This window comes from Maniola hyperantus, chromosome 23, assembly GCF_902806685.2.
Source record: "Maniola hyperantus chromosome 23, iAphHyp1.2, whole genome shotgun sequence".
NCBI lineage: Eukaryota > Metazoa > Arthropoda > Insecta > Lepidoptera > Nymphalidae > Maniola > Maniola hyperantus.
The window spans coordinates 9,365,411-9,389,785 of record NC_048558.1 but is presented as its reverse complement, the minus strand read 5'-3'; the positions used below and the strand labels follow the sequence as shown (position 1 = coordinate 9,389,785).

At 37.6% G+C, this 24,375-nt stretch overlaps 1 protein-coding gene across 3 annotated transcripts in view; it reads right to left on the bottom strand.

Annotated features, from left to right (window-relative positions):
* LOC117993124 (facilitated trehalose transporter Tret1-2 homolog) overlaps positions 1-24,375 on the bottom strand; it is a 53,930-nt gene that overhangs the window by 14,246 nt on the left and 15,309 nt on the right. Inside the window, exons 1-2 of one of the 3 annotated variants that reach the window (XM_069506588.1) lie at positions 11,189-11,394; positions 5,885-5,968 (exon numbers count right to left, since the gene is read on the bottom strand). The exons of 1 other annotated variant lie outside the window; for it this stretch is intronic. In XM_069506588.1, the coding sequence (XP_069362689.1) occupies positions 5,885-5,914 (30 nt within the window). In that variant the 5' untranslated portion in view covers positions 5,915-5,968; positions 11,189-11,394. Of the gene's footprint in view, positions 1-5,884; positions 5,969-11,188; positions 11,395-24,375 lie in introns of those variants that run through there. One more of the 3 variants, XM_034980868.2, reaches the window with a different exon arrangement.

Genomic DNA, 24,375 nt, shown 5'->3' with positions numbered 1-24,375 from the left:
TCCCGGCCCATCTGTTTAACTGGTTTTAACGAAATTTGGTACTGCTGATAGCTTTCATCCTGGAACCCAGTCACACTTCAAACTAATATTATAAAGGCGAAAGTTTGTATTTGTGTGTGTGACTGAGTGAGTATGTTTGTTAGTCTTTCACGCAAAATCTCTGGCCAGATTTGGCAGAAACCTATTAACCCGAAAAATAAAAACTTTCTGCGGGATTTAAAAAACCTATATCCACGCAGACGAAGTCGCGGGTATCATCTAGTATAATTTAGTCTTCTTAGAATAAAATCACTGATCGACTACATACTAACCTAACCTATAAACATTTTGAAAAAAATTAAATACGGAGGAGTGCCTTTTCAAATGTGATTTTTTCTTCAATTAAGTATATTTTGTTCATTTTATAAATACATGACAGATATGAGACCAGTAGTGCAAACCGCAGTCGGGTTTAAAAAAATATTAAAATTAAGTATAAATGTTTTGTAATGTTCAACTATTGTAGGTATTGACAACCCTAACACTTTACTCTAAATAAAGTTTCCGTATAGGTAGTGCAGTAAAATTGGCAGCAAATTGTATCAAGTTCACGGCACAACGGGTTATGAAAGAAAATAAACCGGCCAAGTGCGAGTCAGACTCGCGCACCGAGGGTTCCGTACTCGAGTATTTTTTTCCAAATTTTGCACTATAAATTAAAAACTTTTATAATATGTATAAAAATCTGTTTTAGAATGTTCTGGTAAAGTCCGTTCATATGATACATCACTTGGTATAGTTATCTTACTTTGAAAATTATTGTACTTAGTTGTTCGTGAACACATTTCAATTTTTTTTGGTGATGTCCAACCACAAATTCACAGTTTTCGGATTTTTCCTTTACTTGTGCTATAAGACCTACCTACCTGCCAAATTTCATGATTCTATGTCAACGGGAAGTACCCTATAGGTTTTCTTGACAGACACGACAGACGGACAAACAGACAACGAAGTGATCTTATAAGAGTTCCTATTTTCCTTTTGAGGTTCGGAACCCTAAAAATAAATAAAATAAATAAATAATCATATTGGTAATTTTTAAAGTTTGCAGTTTTTTCGAGGTAAGGGAAATAATATGTGCCCTACAGAAGTAACCTTGTGATATTTAATTTAAATTGTTATTACGTAATGTAGTTGCACTACTTTTGATGTTGATTAAGCAATATTAATAAAAATTAAAAAAAAAATTGAATCGGTCATTTCGAAAACCACAAAAGTCATGTTTTTCTCGAACATGCTTTTTATGCTTTGAAAGCTTCCTCAAAGGTAGACAGGGAGAAGAACTGATAGGAAGTCGACAGGGAAGTACTTATCTCCTTATCATGGGATCTCTACTAGGTGCTACGTAACCCTTGGCAGTGGGAGAGGTTTTGAAGGAAGAAGAATGGGTGAGTAAATCTACTCATTTACGCAAAAAGTTAATTTTGTAACGGAACCAAACCATCGAGCCGTCACCATCGTCTTCACAGACAAAGGCGTCTATAAATTACCTATTTCACAAAACTATTAGGTATCTACCGAGTCTGAAACACTTCTGCTTTTTATAACCAAACTAAACGACTACCGGTCTAATCCAAGAAATAGCACAATTACTTGAAATTAGAAATCTAAATAGGCTTGTGACTGTGACTCACAGAACATTAGGTACGCTGAGTTTATTGGTGGCTTCTTCCTAGATCAAAGCGCCTTCAGAACCCTCATAGCTAACTAGAAATCTAAATATATCAAAGGAAAAGCTGACTGACTGATCTATTAACGCACAGCTCAAACTATTGGACGGATCGGGCTGAAATTTGGCATGCAGATACATATTATGACGTAGACATCCGTTAAGAAAGGATTTTTGTAAACTCAATCCTTAAAGGGGTAAAACTGAGGTTTGAAATTAGTGTAGTCCACGCGGACTAAGTCGCGAGCATAAGCTAGTCTAAATATAAAAGGAAAGCTGGCTGACTGACTAAGCTATCAACGCACAGCACGAACTAAGTACTGGACGGTCGGGCTGAAATTTGTCATGCAGATAAGCATGAATAGCTATGACGTAAATATCTTCTACAAAATAATTTTTAAAACTTCAACCCCTAAGGAGGGGTAAAATAGGGTTTGAAATTTATGTAGTCCACGCGGACGAAGTCGCGAGCACAAGCTGGTCTAAATATTATATGAAAGGAAAAGCTGACGGACTGATCTATCAACTTACATTACAGCTCAAACTACTGGACGGATCGGAGTGAAATTTTGGTATGCAGATAGCTATTATGACGTAAATATCTTCTAAGAAAGACTTGAAAAAAATCAATTCCTAAGCGGGGGAAATAGGGGTTTAAAATTTGTGTAGTCCATGCGGACCAAGTCGCGGACGTTAGCTAGTTGTCGAATAAATTCATACATTGGTACTAACTACCTCATTGTGAAACGAAGGATAATAATAATTTATAGAATTGTTAATTCATTTTATTAGAGACTAGATGATTGCCGCGACTTTGTCCAGCCAATTGCTGAATTATCTGCATGACTGATGCGTAGTATCTGAGGATGAAATCTATACCTAACTTATCTATATCTATTCTTCTTATCAGAATAAAACCAAAGGTCGACTTGATATTAAGCGTGCAAACACTGAACTTGGCAACAGTTGCTTTATGCAGATCAATGAATGACATCTGAATGCACTTTCAGCTTTAAAACCAAATAATAATGTAGACCTATTAGAACAGCTCTCAAAATATTTTAGGCATACACTTTTGCTTAATATTTTCCGCTAGGAAACGATTTTTAAAAATTCAACCCCTAAGGGAATGGAGATAGGGGTTTGAAATTTGTGCAGTCCACGAAGTCGAGGGCTTAAGCTAGTTGCCATAAAAGATGGATATGAATTTTTAATGCAATTTTCAATAATTATCGTGCCGCACGATTTTTCCGGCTTTGGCATATTATAATTGGTATTTTATGTTAGCGCAATAATACTTATTTTTCAGGATTAGCGGTAACACAGACAACCGATTTTACCGGCGGATATAGAGCGAAACACACACTGCATCCGATCGAAATCCGTGTTCTGAAGTTAGTCATAGAACTATTTGTATGGTAGTTTACGCACTCGAATCGGAGAGGAGAGAAAATCGCACGAGAAGAAATATTTATTTTATTTATTTATTTTATTTTTATTATTCATGTACCAAAATTGTAGTTACAAAGTAATCATAATAAATATTCGGACCGATGTAACCGTAGTACTGTGTGGATGAACGCTTTCACATTACCTCGGATTTTCGGAGCTTGGATTTGAGTCAGAGACCAGATTAGTGCGTAAACAATATCCGAATTCGCTCCAAGTTATTTACAGCCGTTCAATTTAAGCCGCTAGGGATGGAAACTTGAAATGTTGACAGTACATAGTTAGTTTTCTTTTATGACGTAGGCACACCCCAGAAACGATTTTTGAAAGTTATTTTCCCTAAGGATTAAAATATGGGAATGAAAGTCCGTCATTTTTCAAGTTAGATCTACTTATGATGATCTTTTGGTTTTCGGTCAAAAATGCTAGGTGTTTCAAGATTTTCAGAAATTACAACCCCTCACGAATTTTCAAAAATTAAACTTAGCCAGGGCGGGCGGGCGGCTAATTTACATATTTTTCCTGACTTTTGTGTAACCAATTTATCGCCCGTGTGTGAAGGCTTTAGTTAGATGTTGGTTATCAACATGATATTTATTTCATTTGTCTATATTACCTAAGTAGCGTAGGTCTCAGATAACATTAGAACTAGGAAGTGAACTAGAGATATGCAACTCTTATAAAGAAAAACCGGTCAAGGGCGAGTCGGACTCGCACACAAAGGGTATTATACCAGATATATTTAGCTATTAAATTTTTAAAATTTTTAAAATCATTTTGAAACTCGCCATCTTGTTTTTATTTTATTTTTTTGTTTTAGCGGCAACTGAGATAGATAAACATATGAAAATTTCACCGCGCCGCCATCCAGGGGCTCTAGCAGACTCGTTAGATGTCGTCAGTCCACCTATAGTGGGGGGTCTGCAAAAGCTACGCTTTTCGCCGTGCGAGGTAACCATTCTAGCACCTTGGGACCACATCGTAGTATAGACAGTCAGTTTTTTGAACTATGTGCGCTGCCCATTGCCACTTCAGCTTCGGAATTGCTGAGCTCCTCATTTTTGATATTTTTTAGGGTTCCGTACCTCAAAAGGAAAAACGGAACCCTTATAGGATCACTTTGTTGTCTGTCTGTCTGTCTGTCTGTCAAGAAACCTACAGGGACCGTTGACCTAGAATCATGAAATTTGGCAGGTAGGTAGATCTTATAGCTGACATTTGGGGGAAAATCTGAAAACCGTGAATTTAGGGTTAGATCACACAAAAAAAAATGTGGTCATGAACTAATAATTAGTATTTTCCACTTTCAAAGTGAGTGACTATGTCAAGTGGGGTATCATATGAAAGGTCTTTACCTGTACATTCTAAAACAGATTTTTATTTATTTTTATGCATCATAGTTTTTGAATTATCGTGCATAATGTCGAAAAAATACGACTGTAGTACGGAACCCTCATTGCGCGAGCCTGACTCGCACTTGGCCGGTTTTTTTACAAAACGAAGTTGCACGAACAAGCTAGTAGGTACTATATATACTAGTACATAAGCTAGTACTATATATAGATAGAAGCAGTACTATAGGTATGTATATATTAATTCACGTTCAAAACCACATTAGATGCTAACCGATTCCCTTGAAACAATTACTCAGTCACTACTGTTCTAGATACATTGTACTGCTCATTGTTTTCAATACAGTTCAATGAAATGTCTAGATTATTCATGAACTGAGTTGTGTGTGACTGGCGACTGCCCACTGCTTCTAATATCGAATCTATAATAGTCTATAATCCATATCCATACTAATATTATTATAAATACGAAAGTGTGTCTGTCTGTCTGTCTGCTAACTTTTCACGGCTCAACAGTTTAACCGATTTTAATGAAATTTGGTACAGAGTTAGCTTACATCCCGGGGAATGACATGGGCTACTTACTTTATCCCGGAAATTTAAAGAGTTCCCACGGGATTTTTAAAACCTAAATCCACGTGGACGAAGTCACGGGCATCAGCTAGTCATTAATATTAGCCAGGCTACACCGCCTTTTACATAGTAATGAGTTATAACAATAAAGCAAATAAATAAACTAAAATAAGTACAGCGAACAAACGAAATCGAATTTATTGAATTTCATAGTTCTAAAAAACTAATCAGAAAAGTTCCTGAAACCAGGAAGCTTTATCTGCCTTATCATTATTGCAGTTATCATAGACATGGTAGGTATATCTAGTAGGTAAATACCTTAGCATTTCAATTTGATTATAATTAACTTTTCTATTCGCAAATCTGCAGGTCATGATTAAATTTTCAGGAATTGTCGATTACTTTCTGATAATATTATTACAAGTTAAAAATAACTTTGATACAGATAAATACTAATTTATTTCGAATAAACTTCCTTACAAAGTACTTACAATAAACTTTGACGTCAAACCTTTGAAGATACTTGACAAGAAGTTTTTTTAATTCAGGGTAAAAATATTCAAGACCAGCCCTGGTTTGGCTCGGGACTCGGGTGAAATTTCTTCTGAAGATCCTCTCTTAGAGCATTTATTAAGAAGGAGTAACTACCTAGTCGCGTTATAATTATTTTTAACTTTATCTAGATCTTTAGGCCGTTTTTCCATTAGCCGGTACGGCAACGGCACGGCGCCGGCGACGGCAACAGCGCGGCAGTAGGGTAGTAGGGCATTTATGAAATTGTATGGCATGCATTTCCACTTACCGGCGGGCGGCGCGACGGCACCGGCTTCATACACTTAATCCTCGGCTGCCGTGCCGTTGCCGTGCCGGCTAGTGGACAAACGCCCTAAGATAAATTTAATAGACATGTGATATAGAAATAATCCTAATGGCATGCCAGGATGTGACATGGCACGTGTTGGTCACATAAAACAAAACGTGTAACAAACTTTAGTAAGTCCTAACAAGACAATTGAAGGACCATGAACTATAAATGTTAACGATGGTCTACCATGTCTATAGACACGCGATCTGGAAAAAACCTGAGAAAATTCTCCATTGTTAGGTATGTATTTATAACTTGTTCTGCGTTGTTTCTCGTATGATCTTCTAATTAATTACTTAATTATCGGTATTAAGAAAGTATCCTTCAACGTTAATGCACATAAGTAGATACTGTGCTATTTTGAGTGAGGAAACCTGCATACTTGAGAGTTCTACATAATGTTTTCGGCGGTGTATAGAGTGCCAAACCGCACTTAGCCAGCTTGTTGGACTATGGCTAACTCATTCTTAGATCAGACCCGTGCTCAGTAGAGAGCCGAAGATAAGTTGATGATGATTGAAGCTATTAGGTACAAACGGGATTGTGATTTCGCTTTATTAGGGTTCCGTACCACAATACCTTACAGGATCACTTTGTTGTCCGTCAACGGAAAGAGTACTTTCCGTTGACCTAGAATCACGAAATTTGACACAAGTGGAAGAAAAACTGGTAGAGATCTCTCAGAGAGATAAGTGCTTCCCTGACCACTTTTACTTTTACTCTCTTTTTCTCTTTACTGTAAATGTTTTTGGTACAAATAAATTAAAAAAAAAAACGAAAACCGTGAATTTGTTGTACTTGTGGTAGGTTTAGGTTAGGTATAGGTTTAAAGGCGTTTAATTCTCATAAAGACAATGTCACTTACATGAGAACTTAATTCTAAGAATAAAGTTTACAAATATTCGCCATTTACACACAGGTAACATCCCAAAAACGTTAAAATCCCAAAAAAAAATGTGTTCACGAATTAATGAATTTACTAAATCACTAAGGTATTATAGATGATGCAGTCCGTCATTAACTTGAATGTTCTACATAAAATTGCTAGGTATATCTTGTACGATGGTACGGAACCCTACGTGTGCAAGTCTGACTCGCACTTGAGAGAAAAATAGTAGCTGGCGCAGCTGGCTTTGGTAAGTCAGTTGGTAATGAATCTGCTAGGTATTCTGAAAAAACGACAAAGTGCGAGTCAGTCTCGCGCACTGAGGGTTCCGTATACAATCATATTTTTTCGACATTTTGCACAATAGATAACATTTTAAAAACTATTAAGCATATAAAATAAATAAAAACCTTTTTTAGAATGTGAAAGTAAAGCTCTTTCATAGGATACCACACTTGATAGAATGATTTTACTTTGCAAGTTGAAAATACCAATATGGTTCATGAACAGATTTTAATATTTTTCTTGTGATATAACCACAAATTCACGGCTTTCGGATGTTTCCCCTTACGTGTGCTATAAGACCTACCTACCTGCCAAACATTATACTACGGGAAGTACATCTTTACAAGTAAGGTTTCTTGACAGACAGATAGACGGATAACGAAGTGATCCTATAAGGCTATAAGAGTTCCTTTTGTCCTTTTGAGGTACGGAACCTTAATTAATTATCAACATTCTTCACGTCTGAGTCAATCCAGCTGGGAAGATATTTACTACTAGGTCGGTAGTAGTCTAGCACCGGCTAGTTAGTGGTTTGTTAGTTGGCAAGTATGATTGTACGCGCCATCACTGTGACGCAGTCAACGTGCCAACTTCCGTGCCAACAAATGCTTTGATGACTCTCATTCATAACAAAACACTGCCACAGAAAACTGAGCCGGCAAGAAATATTGTAAATCGACATTTAGAATGAGATTTCAGCTCTGTAGAGCGTTGTCTCTGTCATTCATACCTATGTGACGTTTTGTCGGTCTCAATGACAGAGACAACGCTCTACGAAACCGCTGTCTCTTTTAAGGTACAATATTTTTCTAAAGGCCGATGTACAATATTTTCTGCGGAACACTCATTGCGCGAGCCCGACTCGCACTTGGCCGGTTTTATTTGTATTAACAAATACTTAGGTAATATTCAAAGATCCGCAACGTCATATCATGCGATCATGAACCTAGACATTAGACAACCTACGGACCTGTTTGTACAGTACTTAGGTAGGTAAACTGTACATGTCTTTGATGCCTACCTAACTACATATTAGTAAGTAGGTAGGTAGGTACACGTAATAGTTCCCAAGGTGCTATTTTTAAACGCAGTTCCACACTGGCTGAGCTAAAAATAAATAAACAAACAAAACTTGTCTAGCGAGATGGTTGCTATGGCAACCGATACACGATCTTCGAAGATGATGAAAACTAAAGAATGCAAGGGTCAATGCACTGATGAGCAAGGTTCTTATTTATGTCTGGTAACTAATTGACATGGATGTAGAAAATTGAAAAGTAATTTATGGTATAGAATAAAGATTTATATAATTATAAGTCCCGCAAATTGCTATTGCGCTGGAACCATGTCTCATTAACATCGAAATGACGTCATTTTGACGTCAGCCACCAGCTCGAAACTTGTCTAGTGCTGACGTCACTAAAATGGCGGCATACATAGTTCTAATAAGTTAAAATTAAAAACTTTTTAGTCTACCTACTCAAAAGAACAGACTTACTCAAGAAAGTCCATACTCCATACTTATATTATAAATGCGAAAGTGTGTCCGTCTGTCTGTCTGCACTGTGCTAGGTTTTTTTTATTACTATTCAGGTGTGATTGTGGTCAAGCGTTTGCCTGTAGCTTGCCCACAATCACACCTGAGTGAGTATGGGGCTTTAGATAGGACGCGTTTACCTAGAAGATGCCTATTCACTCTTGTTTTAAAGATATCGGTTGCTTTTCACGACCCATCCGTTTAGCCGATTTTAACTAAAGGTACAGGATAGCTTTCCCAGGCTACTTTTTACTCCGGAAAATCAAATAGTTCCCACGGGATTTTTAAAAAACGAATGAATTTACCAATTTCGACGGAATGACACCGAATAATTATTGAGGCTAAAAAGCTTACTAAAAAGCTTTTAAAGATAATTAACAATGAATTTTAATGTAGGCACCTAAGTAAGTAGGTACCTAGACAGTTTCCATTTCTATCTATTATTTAAGCAAATAAGTTTGTAATAAGTTGTTTATGTAAAACGAATGTGTCAAAAATAAAGATTATTATTATTATCGATTAAGTATAAAATCGTATTGTATCATGTATGTAATCAGCGTCATAATGACATTGTTTTACATTTTTACATTGGGTCCTATACTATTATGTGTTTCTGAGATTGGGTGCCAAAACACTTTGGCGTAACATCGTAACATCGAGGAATCGAGAACATTTTGTATTTGTGTAAACTTGACTAACGTGTGCCAGCAAAATGCTATCAATGTTTTTGCAAACAAAACGATCGAAGGCTGGGCCGACAACAAACCAAAATTTTAATTTTCCTGAAATACCTACCGAAATTATAAGCTGTGATAGCCTAGTGGTTAGGACGTCCGTCTTCTAATCGGAGGTCGGGGGTTCGATCCCGGGCACGCACCTCTAACTTTACGGAGTTATGCGTTTTAAGTAATTAAATATCACTTGCTTTAACGGTGAAGGAAAACATCGTGAGGAAACCTGCATGCCTGAGAGTTCTCCATAATGTTCTCAAAGGTGTAGGTATAAAGTCTACAATCAGCACATGGCCAGCGTGGTAGACTATGGCCAAACCCTTCTCACTCTGAGAGGAGACACGATGGGTTGATCATGATGATGATGATGATGATGATGACCAATAATTATTATCATGGATTTACCTAACTTAAAAAATGACGTACTTTCATACAAACATTCAGTCATTCCTTATTCAACCCCCTTGGGGGTGGAATTTCTAAAAATGCTGAAACGCGTAGGTCCCACCTACATTTTTGTTCATCTTAACCAAAAGCCTCAAAACTAATTTAATCATAGAATTTATTTAAAAATAGGTGCTTTAAAAATCCCGTGGCAACTCTGATTTTCCGGGGTAAAAAGTAGTCTTTGTCCATGGCGGGAAAGATTCGGGATGCAAGCTAGTTTTGTACCAACAAAATCAGTTGAGTGGATGGGTCTGAAAAGGTAGACAGACCAACGCACTTTTGCATTTGTATTTTGTTTATAGGTTTTTGATTTCATTTGAATTCACAATTAATTTAAGTATTTTAATTTCAGTACGACCTTTAGACCGTAAGCTTTTGGATTTTATTTTGAAAACGAAAATTAACCAGCTGTTTCACGGCGATTATCCAGTAGGTCGGTATTATAATGATCGATGCGTAAAAACATCGATAGATGGACACTCCTGAAAGATCTAGATACAGAAAATCTAGATTCAAAAGACGAGTTCGTAATAGTATCATGGTAAGTTTTGAAGATTACCTACCTAATTAGTAATACTTAATCACCCTTTACTTTTATACGCACATCCAGTGGCGTGCAGGTCATAGAGGCATAAATGCACTGCTTACCCCAGTTGTAATAACTCAATGCATATTTTTCATTATGACCTGCCAGTAAACAGGTTCCTACCTAACTAATGCCTACCCAGGCTTCTAACCTTGTGGACGCCACTGCGCACATCCCTACCAAAATTATAAAACATGTAAGTTCTTATTTGTTTTTTGGTTTTTCCTACAATCAAGCCACAACGGAGCAACGGATCGACGTGTTTTTGCATGGTCATAGTAGAAGACCTGAAGAGTGACCTTAAGCTACATTTTATCCATGAAGATCAGAGAGATTTCCATGGGATTTTAGAAACATAACTCCATTATAAACGGTACGAATTTGCGGGAATTATCTAGTGTCTATATTTGACGAAACTATTTCCTACTATACATAATATAATTAGAATGAAATTAATTTTAGGGGTGTAAAACTAAAATTACTTAAATAAAAAGTATCGTTTGTTTAAAAAAAAATTAAACTGTCTTAGGTACATTTATTCATAACATAACCAGTAACAACAAAAATTTTAAAATAAATTACGAGTGTAAAATTCAACGGGCGTATTCCAGTACGAGAGTAAATTAATAGTTTTTTTTATTAGTTTATAAATGAAACAAAGTGTGATAATTCAGACCTAGTCATTTAAATGTAATTATTTATTAATACTTTTAGTGAATTAAGGGTTTTATTTATAAAAATAAATAAATACTGAATATAAATTACTCACCTTTTTAATAATATAGAAAACACTAAAAACTAGAACAACACTGATAACGTGTCACAGCACTAATTAACTTTACAACAACTGTTATGTATTAATTATTAGAATATATAGAACAATAGTTAACGAGTTAATAAAACAACTTGGTGATTCAACAGACGTTCGTATTATTGCACGAGTGACCGATAACTGACTGAAGTAGGTACTGACTGAATGATACGACAAGTGGATAGACGCACGATGCGCGTACGCAACGCAGAATCAGTTGCGAGTTGCGAGAGACGCTCTCTTTATCGATATATAAACCTATCGATGTTGGTTTAGTCTTAGCACCCGTATGTTTATGGTGTTATACATGGTGTAACTAAAAGCATTCAAGCTCAAGTATAATCCATTCAACATTATAAATGCGAAAGTGTGTCTGTCTGCTAGCTTTACACAGCCCATCAGTTAAACCGATGTTGATGAAATTTGACATGCAGAATAGCGATTATGACGCAAGTTACGTAAGCGGCAACCAGAAGGATTTTTGAAGGAATCGATGATAGGCTTTTACTAAATTTATATTCTTAAATCTTTACATTTTAACTTAACCTAACGTCTGCACTCTGCACCGAGGTTAGACGCAGAGTTTTACATGGTGACGACCTAAATCTAATCTAATCTAACCTAACTAAGAGACTGCGTCGAGGTGTGACGACAGACTGCCCCTCTTCGCATCTCTCACTTGGTTTAAATACCTTAATGTTAAAATATAGCTAAATCCCAATTAGTTGCGGAGTCACGTATGGCAATGAGGTAGTTTCTTGCTGACGGAGCGCTGGTCTCATGACCTAGTGAGTTAGCCTTCAAAGATGGTTTGCTGCGTAAGTGATTTGAACTAGGTTATCGTTAGGATATGTAACACGCATGAGCTAGTTATCAATATAACAACATATCAACACACTACAGTAATGTACATCGGCCTTTAGAATGACATTTCGGCTTTGTAGAGCGCGGCGTTGTCTCTGTCATTTATACCCATATGACGTTTGGTCGGTCTCAACGACCGAGACAGTGCTCTACAAATCTGCTATCTCCTTCTAAAGGTCGATTTACATTACTTTCGGCCGCGTACCCTCCTGTTTGGTGATTGGGCAACTAAAAGCTCAGGTTGCTTCTACGGAACTTTGTCACTAAGAAATTCGTCGATTGTAGGTAGGTATAATAGTTTCGACTTATGAATGCATTTTTACTTTTTACACATTGTCTAAATGTGTAAAAAATATCTAAAAATTCCTTCGGAATCATTATTGCACAAGCCACCATACAAATAAATATTTAAACAAACCCACCCTATAATTTTCAATTTATTTAAGAGCATCATAATTTCTCCAACCAAGCACGGCACTATTTTTAGATAGCTAAATATAATAAATTATCTATAATAATGCATAATTAAACATCCCTATTCCCTACCTATGATTTAATCTATAACTAAACATGTTACTTTAATTCTTTTTAATTATTGTTTGTGTTGGTTTGTCGGGTTCTGTTTTTTTTAATGATTTTGAAGATGTAATATTGTGACAGCTATATATTATCATCATCATCATCATCATCTCAACTCTCCAATGCAGGCCCACTATTAAGCACGGCTTTCCTTTCAGAATGGGAAGGGTTTTTGTATTCATTATAGGCGCACGCTTGACCATGATCACACCTGATGGGAATTGATGGTGGTGGTCTGAGATGGGACGCGTTTGCCTAGATTCTAGATGCCTAGGCCCTAGAAGGTGCCTAGGTTCAGGTAATAGTCCACCACACTGGCCAACTGCGGATTGTAAAATTTTACACACCTTTGAGTACATTATGTAGAAATCGCACTTCGCAGGCATGCAGGTTTCCCCACCATTTTTTCCTTCATTGTTTTAAAGCAAGTGATATTCTGAAAAGTGCGTTAACTCCGAAAAGTTGTAGGTTTTTTTATTTTTTATTCCGATACAAGTTAGCCTTTGACTGCAATCTCACCTAGTGGTAAGTGATGATGCAGTCTAAGATGGAAGCGGGCTAACCTGGGAGGAGTATGGCAGTTTTTATTAATACACCCTTGGTTTCTACACGCCATCGTACCGGAACGCAAAATCGCTTGGCGGCACGGCTTTGCCGGTAGGGTGGTAACAAGCCACGGCCTCCCACCAGAACAGGCTAGAAATTTAGAAATTATAAAATTCCAAACCCCTGCCGGGAATCGAACCCGGGACCTCCCACTAACAAGACCACAGTGCTTACCACTGCGTCATATGAAAGTCAAGTGGTTAAGACGTCGGCCTTTTATTCGGTGCATGCACCTCTATAGTACCTAATTTCTTCTTCTTCTTCTCGAGTCGACGGTCACCTCAAACACGGGCAGCCCAAAAAGTTGCAACTGCGCTCGGATAGTGGCCATCGTGGTGAAAAGATTAGTCAGCCTACTTATCTGTTTTAGTAGTACTGCTTCCAGGGACGCCGGCTGCTTGTGATGATGGGTAACCACTAACCACCACGCGGGGAGGCTCTTTCATGTCCCCAGTACCTAACTAGTAAGTAGTTATAGGCCTACTCCCGCCCACTCTTGCGAAGCCAGGGCGAGTCGCCTGACTCAATATGCAGCCAGTTAGACAACTTTTCTTTTAGTTAAGTAAAGGTTAAGGTTAACGTACTTTGATGGTCAAGTTTAATATATGCCATTGATATTTAAACGTGACAGACAGGAGAAAGCAACAAAAGTTATAAAAATGTAGCCATTTGGCTACTTTCAAAGTCAAAGTCAAAGCATTTTAATGTACACTTTTTGATTGTCAATTGTGGGATTTGATAAATAAATTGACGTATTGAATAATTAATTACGTAAACTCTAAACTAAAGCTACGAGGCGGTTCCAAACGCGCCCTACCGGCTGATTCGCTAACTCAATGATCAACACAAAATGATAGTCACCGAGCTCATTTAACATTTGTTGGCTCTGCATTGCTGTTTCACTGAGTGACATCGAATTGATGTTTCGTAAAATAATGGATCGAAAATAAATTCGATGAATTAAAAATAAATGTCAAATGAATGGCTAGCATTCAGTGTTACTCAAAGCTCAAACTCAAATTATTTATTCAAATTAGGTACCATTGTACACATATTGATTGTCAATAGTGGAATTTGTAAGATAATAATGTAATGGTGGTAATTAATTACGTAACGAAGATTACAAACGGACCTTGCGCCCGAATCGCAGCGCGCCTCGGGTGTCTGTTATTCTTGTCTTTTTTGGGAGTGTTGATGGGTGTTGTCTCGAGTTTTTGCCAAAAGCCGCTCTACCCATATGACGTTATTAAATCTCTTTACGTACTCGTTATTGACGGAAGCGCAATCCCTAGGTTTTTTTGTTCAAACAAAAACGTAGACTCTTGATCTTTTGTGCATTTAGAACTTGATGTCGATATTCTAAAGAATAGTTCACTTGAAAAACTGATAACTACAATAAAGCGTGAAATTGGTTTAAAAGTTTTGTATAAAAAAAATTGAAATCCAATTATGTGGGTATTTATAAAAAAATACATTCAAAAGGGCAGCTTAGACCTTAAATGGATTTCAGTTACAATGCGTGTATAGTACGCGACAGGTCGAGATGGCAATCGGGGTATAAGTCCGGGGGACACAACGCACACCTGCACGTCACCCGCGCTCGCCCGCACCGGGTATTTGCGGGGGCTGTGCGGGTGTGCGGGGCGTCCGTACCCCGATTGCTATCTCAACCTGTCGCCTACTATAGGTAAGTAGTAGATCTACGACTTTATACAAAAACAATAAAAAAATTGGAGGCCGTAGAACTACGGAAAATATAATGTTTTAAAATGTACAAGTGCAAAACATTTTCATTTTCATAGAATTTAATCCCGATGAAATAAGCAATTATTATTAAGTCAGAAGTCAGTACCCTTATTATAAATGCGAAAGTGTGTTTGTTTGTTGGTTTGTTGGTTTGTCCTTCAATCACGTCGCAACGGTGCAATAGAGGATAAGGGAGAGTGACGTAGGCTACTTTTTATCCCGGAAAATCACAGAGTTCCCACTGGATTTTTGAAAAACCTAATTCGCGGGCATCAGCTAGCAAGTAATAAAGAAGGGAAGGCCTATGTCTAGCAGTGGACACAAACAGGCTGTTTGATTGAAGTAATAAATTAATATCTATAATTTTGTTTTGATCATTTTATATGGGTTATCACGTGTTTTCAATAATTTAAAATATTTCAAATAATAGCTGATGCCTGCGACTTCGTACGCGTGAATTTAGGTTTTTTAATTATATTAGGGTACTGATGATTGATATTGTTTTGGTTGCAGTACATGGGAACGAAAGTGGCGCTCTCATTTAATTTCTACTCCTTTCGGTCGTTCTATAATTATAAATTGTTTTTGTATACTTACTGGAGAGAAAAACTTCGAAATTACTAAGAAATGTGTATCAATATTCAATGTAGGTAACGAAATAAATAATATTTTTCATTTAATTTCGTCACAATGACGTTGTTCATGTTATCATATTATTAAGATAACTGGTAAATAGTAAATACCTACGCATCATCTATATCTATACCTACTTTCAAAACTGTAACTGGAAGATTTCTGTGCTGCGTTAAAAAAAATGAAAATTTTATCGGTGGAGGCATTGTTATGCCTCCACCGTTAATATGGAGTCCAAACCCGTATTTTGTTTAAATGTTTTTAATCTGTCTGTCTGTTTTCACGCTGAAAGGACCAAACGCTACCTAAGCTTATGATAGTTTTCCCGAAAAAAACAGATTCGTTCGGGATAGGGAATGGAATTTCTTGTCGATTTATACTCCATAGCTCCGTCAAATATTACAGTGCGACAAGGCTATCTTGGCGCGTGGTGAAAATCAGAACTAACGTTGCCGTCAAGTGTCCCCTTTATTCTTGTTTGAATATTCTAAGCGTTTGTTCTCCAACAGCGCCCCCCTGTCAATGGCATTCAAGTGCCAAGAGAGCCTTGTCGTACTGTAAGTGATTTTGTCAATTCTTTTTTCTTTTTTATAGTGCAATTAAATATGGTTTCACTATCATTTAGAACTTTAATTAACAAAAAAGGTTTATTAGTGTTATATATAATATAATATAATATAATATAATATAATATAATATAATATAATATAATATAATATAATATAATATAATATAATATAATATAATATAATATAATATAATATAATATAATATAATATAATATAATATAATATAATATAATATAATATAATATAATATAATATAATATAATATAATATAATCTCTATATATAAAAATGAATCGGTGAATGTGTTGCTGTTCGCAAATCTCGAGAAGAGCTGAACCGATTTCGCTTATTCTTTTTTTATAATATTCCTTGAAGTACGAGGATGGTTCTTACGGAGAGAAAATTTAAAAAAACTGTTAGGTGGTATGATGTTCGCCGGGGCAGCTAGTATAATATAATATAATGTGTTGTATATTTTGTATCTAGAATGAACCTCGCGCGGAGCCGGGGCGGGCCTACTAGTGCATAATAACCTCCCATTTTAAAACAAAGCAGATGTTTCATGCAAATTATGATTTCATACATTACAGTGCATCTCGTCACTGTCAGCGTAGTTGATCTAGATATATTATATGTCACTGATAACAGACATACTAATACAAAAATAAATACACAGATATATATTACAGTTTTCCGCTTCTGAATTAATAGTTTCAATGTCTTCAGTTCTTAACCTGCGTTTCCCACGGCAATTCTTTGCGCAAAGTCCCAACCCTTCTATCACCATCACTAGGGGCAATATAATACCTATTAATCATTAAACGCTATGAGAATCTCGCTAGAAGATAAAAGTACTAAACATCTCTCATCCCTCCTCCTCTTGACTACTGACCTGTCGCAGTAGTAAGCGCTGTGGTCTTGTTAGTGGGAGGTCCCGGGTTCGATTCCTGGCAGGGGTTTAGAATTTTGTAATTTCTAAATTTCCGGTTTAGTCTGCTGGGACGGCCACCTTCGGCCGTAGTTAGTTACCACCCTACCAGCAAAGCCGTACCGCCAAGCGATTTATAGTTGAGTTTCTAATTAGATAGATACACTTTGTTCTTGTGTTCTTTAAGTTGCACTAGCACTAAGTATACTTTCACAGTTCACTTTGTTCTCGTGTTCTTAGAATTGCACTATGACTACACTAGCTCAAAAGGCTTAGTCCTTTTAAGTCTTCGTATTAGGTCTGTATTGGCGAGGAGGACTCGACGTTAACATGATGATAGAGCCTGTGTTCATGGGATTTATGGCATAATTTAATATGTACCCATTCAGAACCTGTATAAATGCGTTTTCGGATGTGCTCAACTGAATAAGTATTTTATTCCAAACTCAACCAACAAAATGTTGTTGTCAGTATTTAGATACATAGGCCTAACAATTTTTTTTCTAGAGTAAACAATAAGTAGGTAATTAAAACATAAAACCGCGTGTAAACAGTGCGTTTACACTAAAATGTCATAATAAAACTGTCAACACAAACAGGTATTTTCCATAGACCTATATTACTCGTATTTTGTTAATATTTTCATGGAAGTGTCTTACTTCACCATACTTAGGGTTCCGTAGCCAAATGGCAAAAAACGGAACCCTTATAGATTCGTCATGTATGTCTGTCTGTCTGTCTGTCCGTCCGTATGTCACAACCACTTTTTTCCGAAACTACACTGCTGCACTACACTACAGCTAGAACAGAACAGAGCAGTGTACAGAAGCTACACTGTTGAAACTTGGTAAGTAGATGTATTGTGTGAACCGCATTAAGATTTTCACGCAAAAATAGAAAAAAAAAAACAATAAATTTTGAGGATACCCCATACTTAGAACTGAAACTCAATTTTTTTTTTCCATCAAACCCATACTTATGGGGTATCTATGGATAGGTCTTCCAAAATGATATCTAGGTTTCCAGTATCATTTTTTTCTAAACTGAATAGTTTGCGCGAGAGACACTTCCAAAGTGGTAAAATGTGTCCCCCCATGTAACTTCTAAAATAAGAGAATGATAAAACTAAATAAAAATATATGATGCACATTACTATCCAAGATTCCACCGAAAATCCCTACGAGATCTAGTAAGTAGTTTTTGATTTATCGTGCAAAATGTCGATAAAATACGATTGTACTACGGAACCCTCAGTGCGCGAGTCTGATTCGCACTTGGCCGGTTTTTAGTTTTTGGCAGGGCAGCTGTGCTTTTTAATTTTTTTTAATTACGTGTTATTGTTTTTTGAATCTAGACAATTTCATTATGGTTTTTGCTTTATCAATCAATCAATACTTATAATAAAACTGTAACAGGTCAAATTCTGTACATTGAAGATATTTTGCAAAATTTTTTTTCGAGGGCACTCTATAATCGATACTGAACCCAAAATTGTAATTTTTTTCATTTTTGTCTGTCTGTCTGTCTGTCTGTCTGTCTGTCTGTCTGTCTGTCTGTCTGTCTGTCTGTCTGTATCACGGCCGTGCATCACGCTGAAACTACTGAATGGATTCCAATGAAACTTGGTACGATTTGAGGTCATACTATGAGGAAGGATATAGGATACTTTTTATCCCGAAATTCAGCATGGTTCCCGTAGGAGAGGGGACGAAAGTTAAAATGTATACTGAGTTGTAATTCATTAATGCGTAGTCCGATTTCATTCATTTTTTTTTGTTAGAAAGGTTGTTAGAAAGTTAAAGATTGTTCCGTAAATATTTCAAGGTCATCGGTTTTTAACCGACTGTCAAAAAGGAGGTGATTCTTTTTTCTACATCGATTTTTTCGAGGTTTCTGGACCGATTTGCAATTTTTTTTTTTAAATCAACAAAAAAAGTTTACGTCGTGGTCACATAAAAAATTCTGGATTCAACTCCTTAATCCTGATGCTGCAGGGTTACTGCCCGCCTGGGTTATCAAGATTCAGGAAGTGTTCATAGTGAATTCATATTGTAGGTACCAAGCAACGACAACAATCCCGAAAAATCAAAGAGTTCCCGCGGGATTTTAAAAAACGTAAATCCACGCGGACGAAGTCGCAGGAATCAGCTAGTTGCATTAATATATCGATAACTCGGCCACATCCCTACACATCCCGAATATTCTTCTAACGCAATATGTCGTCATCCCGTTCTGGCTTTTCCTGACCTTGATATACTAATTACTTACGACAGACGTCATAAAACAACAATTACAATTTGATATCGTGACCTATATCTTGATGATAGCTTATGATGTCAACCATCATATGTTTTTAATGTCAAAATCATATGTTTTTAATGTCAAATTAATTCTTAAAAGTCTCAAATCTTCTCCCATGATTATCATTACTTCATCATGATCAACCCATCGCCGGCTCACTACAGAGCACGGGTCTCCTCTCAGAGTGAGAAGGGTTTTGGCCATAGTCTACCACGCTGGCCAAGTGCGGATTGGCAGACTTTATACACCTTTGAGAACATTATGGAGAACTCTCAGGCATGCAGGTTTCCTCACGATGTTTTCCTTCACCGTTAAAGTGATATTTTAATTACTTAAAAACGCACATAACTCCGAAAAGTTAGAGGTGCGTGCCCGGGATTGAACCCCCGACCTCCGATTGGAAGGTGGACGTCCTAACCACTAGGCTACCACGGCTACTTATTACTCAGATACTCATTACTTAGATATTTCTATTTTGCTGTAGTTATAGATTTTATATTACGTAGCCGTGACAGCCTAGTGGTTACGACGTTCGCCTCCTATGCGGGCGGTCGGGGGTTCGATCCCGGGCACGTATCTCTAGCTTTTCGGAGTTATATGCGTTTTAAGAAATAAAATATCACTCGCTTTAACGGTGAAGAAAAACATCGTGAGGAAACCTGCATACCTGAGAGGTCTCCATAATATTCTCAAAGGTGTATAAAGTCTGCCGATCCGTACTTGGCTAGCGTGGTGGGCTGTGGCCAAACCCTTCTCACTGAGAGGAAACCCGTGCTCTATAGTGAACTGGCGATGGGTTGATCATGATGATGATGATGATAGATTTTGCAGTAAGTAGGCACAGATTATAAATAGGTATGTAGGTTAATGTTTCCTCGCGATATTTTCCTCTACCGTTAAAGCAACAGATATGTATGTATTTAATTGCTTAGCGCACATTAGCTCCGAAACGTTAGAGGTGCTAACCCCCGACCCCCCAAATAGGAGGCTCATGTCTTAACCACTAGGTCATCACCACTTTTTAGGGTTCCGTACCTGAAAAGGAAAAAAGGAACCCTTAAAGGATCACTTTATTATCTGCCTCTCTGTCCGTCTGTCCGTCGTGTCTGTCAAGAAAACCTATAGGGTAGTTCCCGTTGATCTAGAACCATGAAATTTGGTAGGTAGGTAGGTCTTATAGCACAAGGAAAGGAATAAATCTTAAGGCCTTGAATTTGTGGTTACATCACAAAAAAAAATTAAAATGTATTTTCAATTTTCAAAGTAAGATAACTATACCAAGTGGAGTGTCATAGAAAGGGCTCTACCTGCAAATTCTAAAACAGATTTTTATTTATTTTTGTGCATAGTAGTTTTCGATTTATCGTGCAAAGAATCAAAAAAAATACCCGAGTACGGAACCCTCGGTGCGCGAGTCTCACTCGCACTTGGCCGGTTTTTTATATTATTAATTGAAATATAGGTAACTATTAGATGCAGTTATCTGTATGATGAAAGACTGTAAATTATTGTTTATTTACTAAACAGTAGCTGATAGTAAATAGGATACTATATCCTCTATAACTGCACTGTCAATAATGTAGGGTCGATAATGTTTGATTTATACTGATAAAGGCTTTTATGGCCTCCACTATTTTATTGCATAAAGTGGGTATTATGAACTATTTATAAGTACTTGGATAAACAAAGCAGAATGCGGAAGGATCTGGGATCTTCTCTACATACGCGTAGTATTAAACAAAGTCGCTTCCCGTCGTCTGTCCTTCTGCACGCTTAGATCTTTTATAGTACGCAACTTCTATGTCCTTCCCTGGGATAAACAAATAATAAATAAATAAACGTTTATTCGCTGGAATGTGAGTACATGTAGGTCTTACAACAATGCTATCTCTGTACAAACTGTTTAACATAATATGGACCGTGAAAAGCTAGTAGACAGACAGACAGACTTTTGCATCATTCATATTACCTATTTCATCATCATCAACTGATAGACGTCCACTCCTGGACATAGGTGTCTTGTAGGGACTTCCACACGCCACGGTCTTGCGCCGCCTGAATCCAGCGGCTCCCCACGACTCGTCTGATGTCGTCCGTCCAACTAGTGGGGGGTCTTCCAACGCTGCGTCTTCCGGTACGAGGTCGCCATTCCAACATCTTGAGACCCCAACGTCTATCGGTTGTATGTGCCCTGCCCATTGCCACTTCAGCTTCGCCCGTTGAGCTGTCGGTTACTCTAGTTCTCCTACGGATTTCCTCATTTCTAATTTGATCACGTAGAAAAACTCCAAGCATAGCTCTCTCCATCGCCGGCTGAGTGACTCTGAGCTATCTTAAGAGGCCCATAGTTATTACCTATTTAGTACGGATTAAGTATGAAATTACAAATTTTTTGCGATAATTGTGAGATTAGTCATTCCGCACTTGGACGGCTAAGGCTTCCTTCTCATTCCAGGAGCCGACTTGTCCTCAGTAGTGGGCCAGCGATGGGTTGATCATGATGATGATGATGATTGTGAAATACATTGCAATGATAATAGCGAAGACCTCAACGTCACGCGATCGCCCCCCGCAACGAGATAAGAGCAGGCACAATAACAGGCGCGAGATGACAACTACTTCAGGCCAGCATCTCGTTTGGAACCCACGTAGCTTTAGTTTTAAGTTTGCGTAATAATTATCACCACTATATCTTACAAATCCAACATCTGAACATCAAAAAGACTAATTTATTACCTATTTTTTTTTTTGATTGAATGATTTTGAATAAATCATTTGACTTTGACTTGATACCATGGTGGCGCCACCGGTCGCGCTGCCGTGGTGCCTTGAGCTACCTAATGAGAAACACCACAGCAGACCTGTAGGGCGATTGTCTAAAACCTGCATCAATCATTATTACAATCTCAATTGTTCTGATTGGCTGAATTTGTGCCATTCTTGTTGCAACAATGCATTGTAGCCAATAGTGAGCGAGCATTAACCAATCAGAGATGATTGCGATCGTGACATTGTAGCTGTCAAACAACCACAGGCCAACAACCAAGGGCCACACTCCACAGGGTCGTCAGTTTCAATATGGACGTCGAAGAGCCAAGTCTGCTTTTGCTATACGTCTGACGCGACGTACAGTACGCGGCAGAAAGTAATGTAGGTACAGTACGACAAAGCTACGACGACAGGCTCTTCTCCGGTTGGCCGAAGGCCAAGCGGGGGTACGGGCCTCCAACCCGGGCAGGGCGCGGGGTATTCATGTTACCCCAGTGTTGGTCTTCTAGCTAGGCTAGGGCCCGCCATCTTGGCTTGGGGCCTCGTGGTTGGTTGTGTTCCCCGCGCTGCGGGCGATAGATTCGATAGGCCACTTGGTATATTACTTTGAAAATTGAAAATACTAATTACTTGTTCATGAACACATTTTAATTTTTTTTTCGTGATGTAAGAATAGAATAGAATAGAATGTTTTTTTATTCATGTAAACTTTTTAAAAGTGCTTATGAATAGTCAGGTAGTTTTAATTTACCACAAATTCACGGTTTTCGGATATATTCCTTCACTTGTACTATAAGACCTACCTACCTTCCTAATTCTAGGTCAACGGGAAGTACCCTATAGGTTTTCTTGACAGAGACGACGGACAGACAGACAACAAAGTGATCCTATAAGGGTTCCTTTTTTCCTTTTGAGGTACGGAACCCTAAAAATACTGTCGTGAACTGTGCCTCAAGGCTATGTGACACACCTCCTTTATGATTCCGTATAAAAATAGTTGGCTGATAGATAACTCGTTGCGGACGTCACGTGATTAATCATACCACTCGAGCACAAAATATTTTGTGACTCGGGGTTATCAGGTTATCACTAAGTCAATTCTTTGAAGTTTAGGTATAGGTAGCGTCTATTTTGTTATAATATTATGTAGATTCATTAAGTGATTAAAGTATTGTTGCAAAAGGCGAAATGGGATCGCAAAGGTGAATGTATGGAAAAGTTTGGGCCGTCCGAGCGCTTTGTAAAACTAGCTGATGCCCGCGGCTTTGTACGCGTGGATTTAGGTTTCAAAAATCCCGTGGGAACTCTTTGATTTTCCGGGATAAGAAGTAGCCTATGTCATCCTCCAGGTCTTAAACTAGACGCATGCAAAATCGATCCATCAAAATATATAGTAATAATAATTTAATAATTTTAATCCTATTCTTATTGTATTCTAAATTATAACCTTTTATTGGGGCTAATTCCTTTGTACACAATCTCTAAACTAAACTAAAATGGCACGTCTAAATCTATTGCTATCCCTTTCATAATGTTGCTTGCGGAAAAGGATAGCACGAGATTTAGACCTGTTAATTTAGTTTAGTTTAGAGATTGTGTACAAGAGAATCGAAATTTCAATTTTGATCCACTTGCTTTAACGGTGAAGAAAAACATCGTGAAAACTGCACGGCTGACAGTTCTCCATAATATTCTCAAAGGTGTATGAAGTCTGCCAATCCGCACATGACCAGTGTGGCGAACTATGGCCTAAACCTTAATGGTGATGGATTGGTCATGATGATGATGATGATGACGTACCTAATATTGTTTTGCAGTTATTTTTTCTCACACTACTAAGTATGTATCATCATTATCATCATGATCAACCCATCGCCGGCTCACTACAGAGCACGGGTCTCCTCTCAGAGTGAGAAGGGTTTTGGCCACAGTCTACCACGCTGGCCATGTGCGGATTGGTAGACTTCACACACCTTTGAGAACATTATGGAGAACTCTCAGGCATGCAGGTTCCTCACGATGTTTGCATTCACCGTTAAAGCAAGTGATATTTAATTACTTAAAACTAACTTTTCGGAGTTATATGCGTTTTAAGTTAAAACGCATATATAACTCCGAAAAGTTAGAGGTGCGTGCCCGGGATCGAACCCC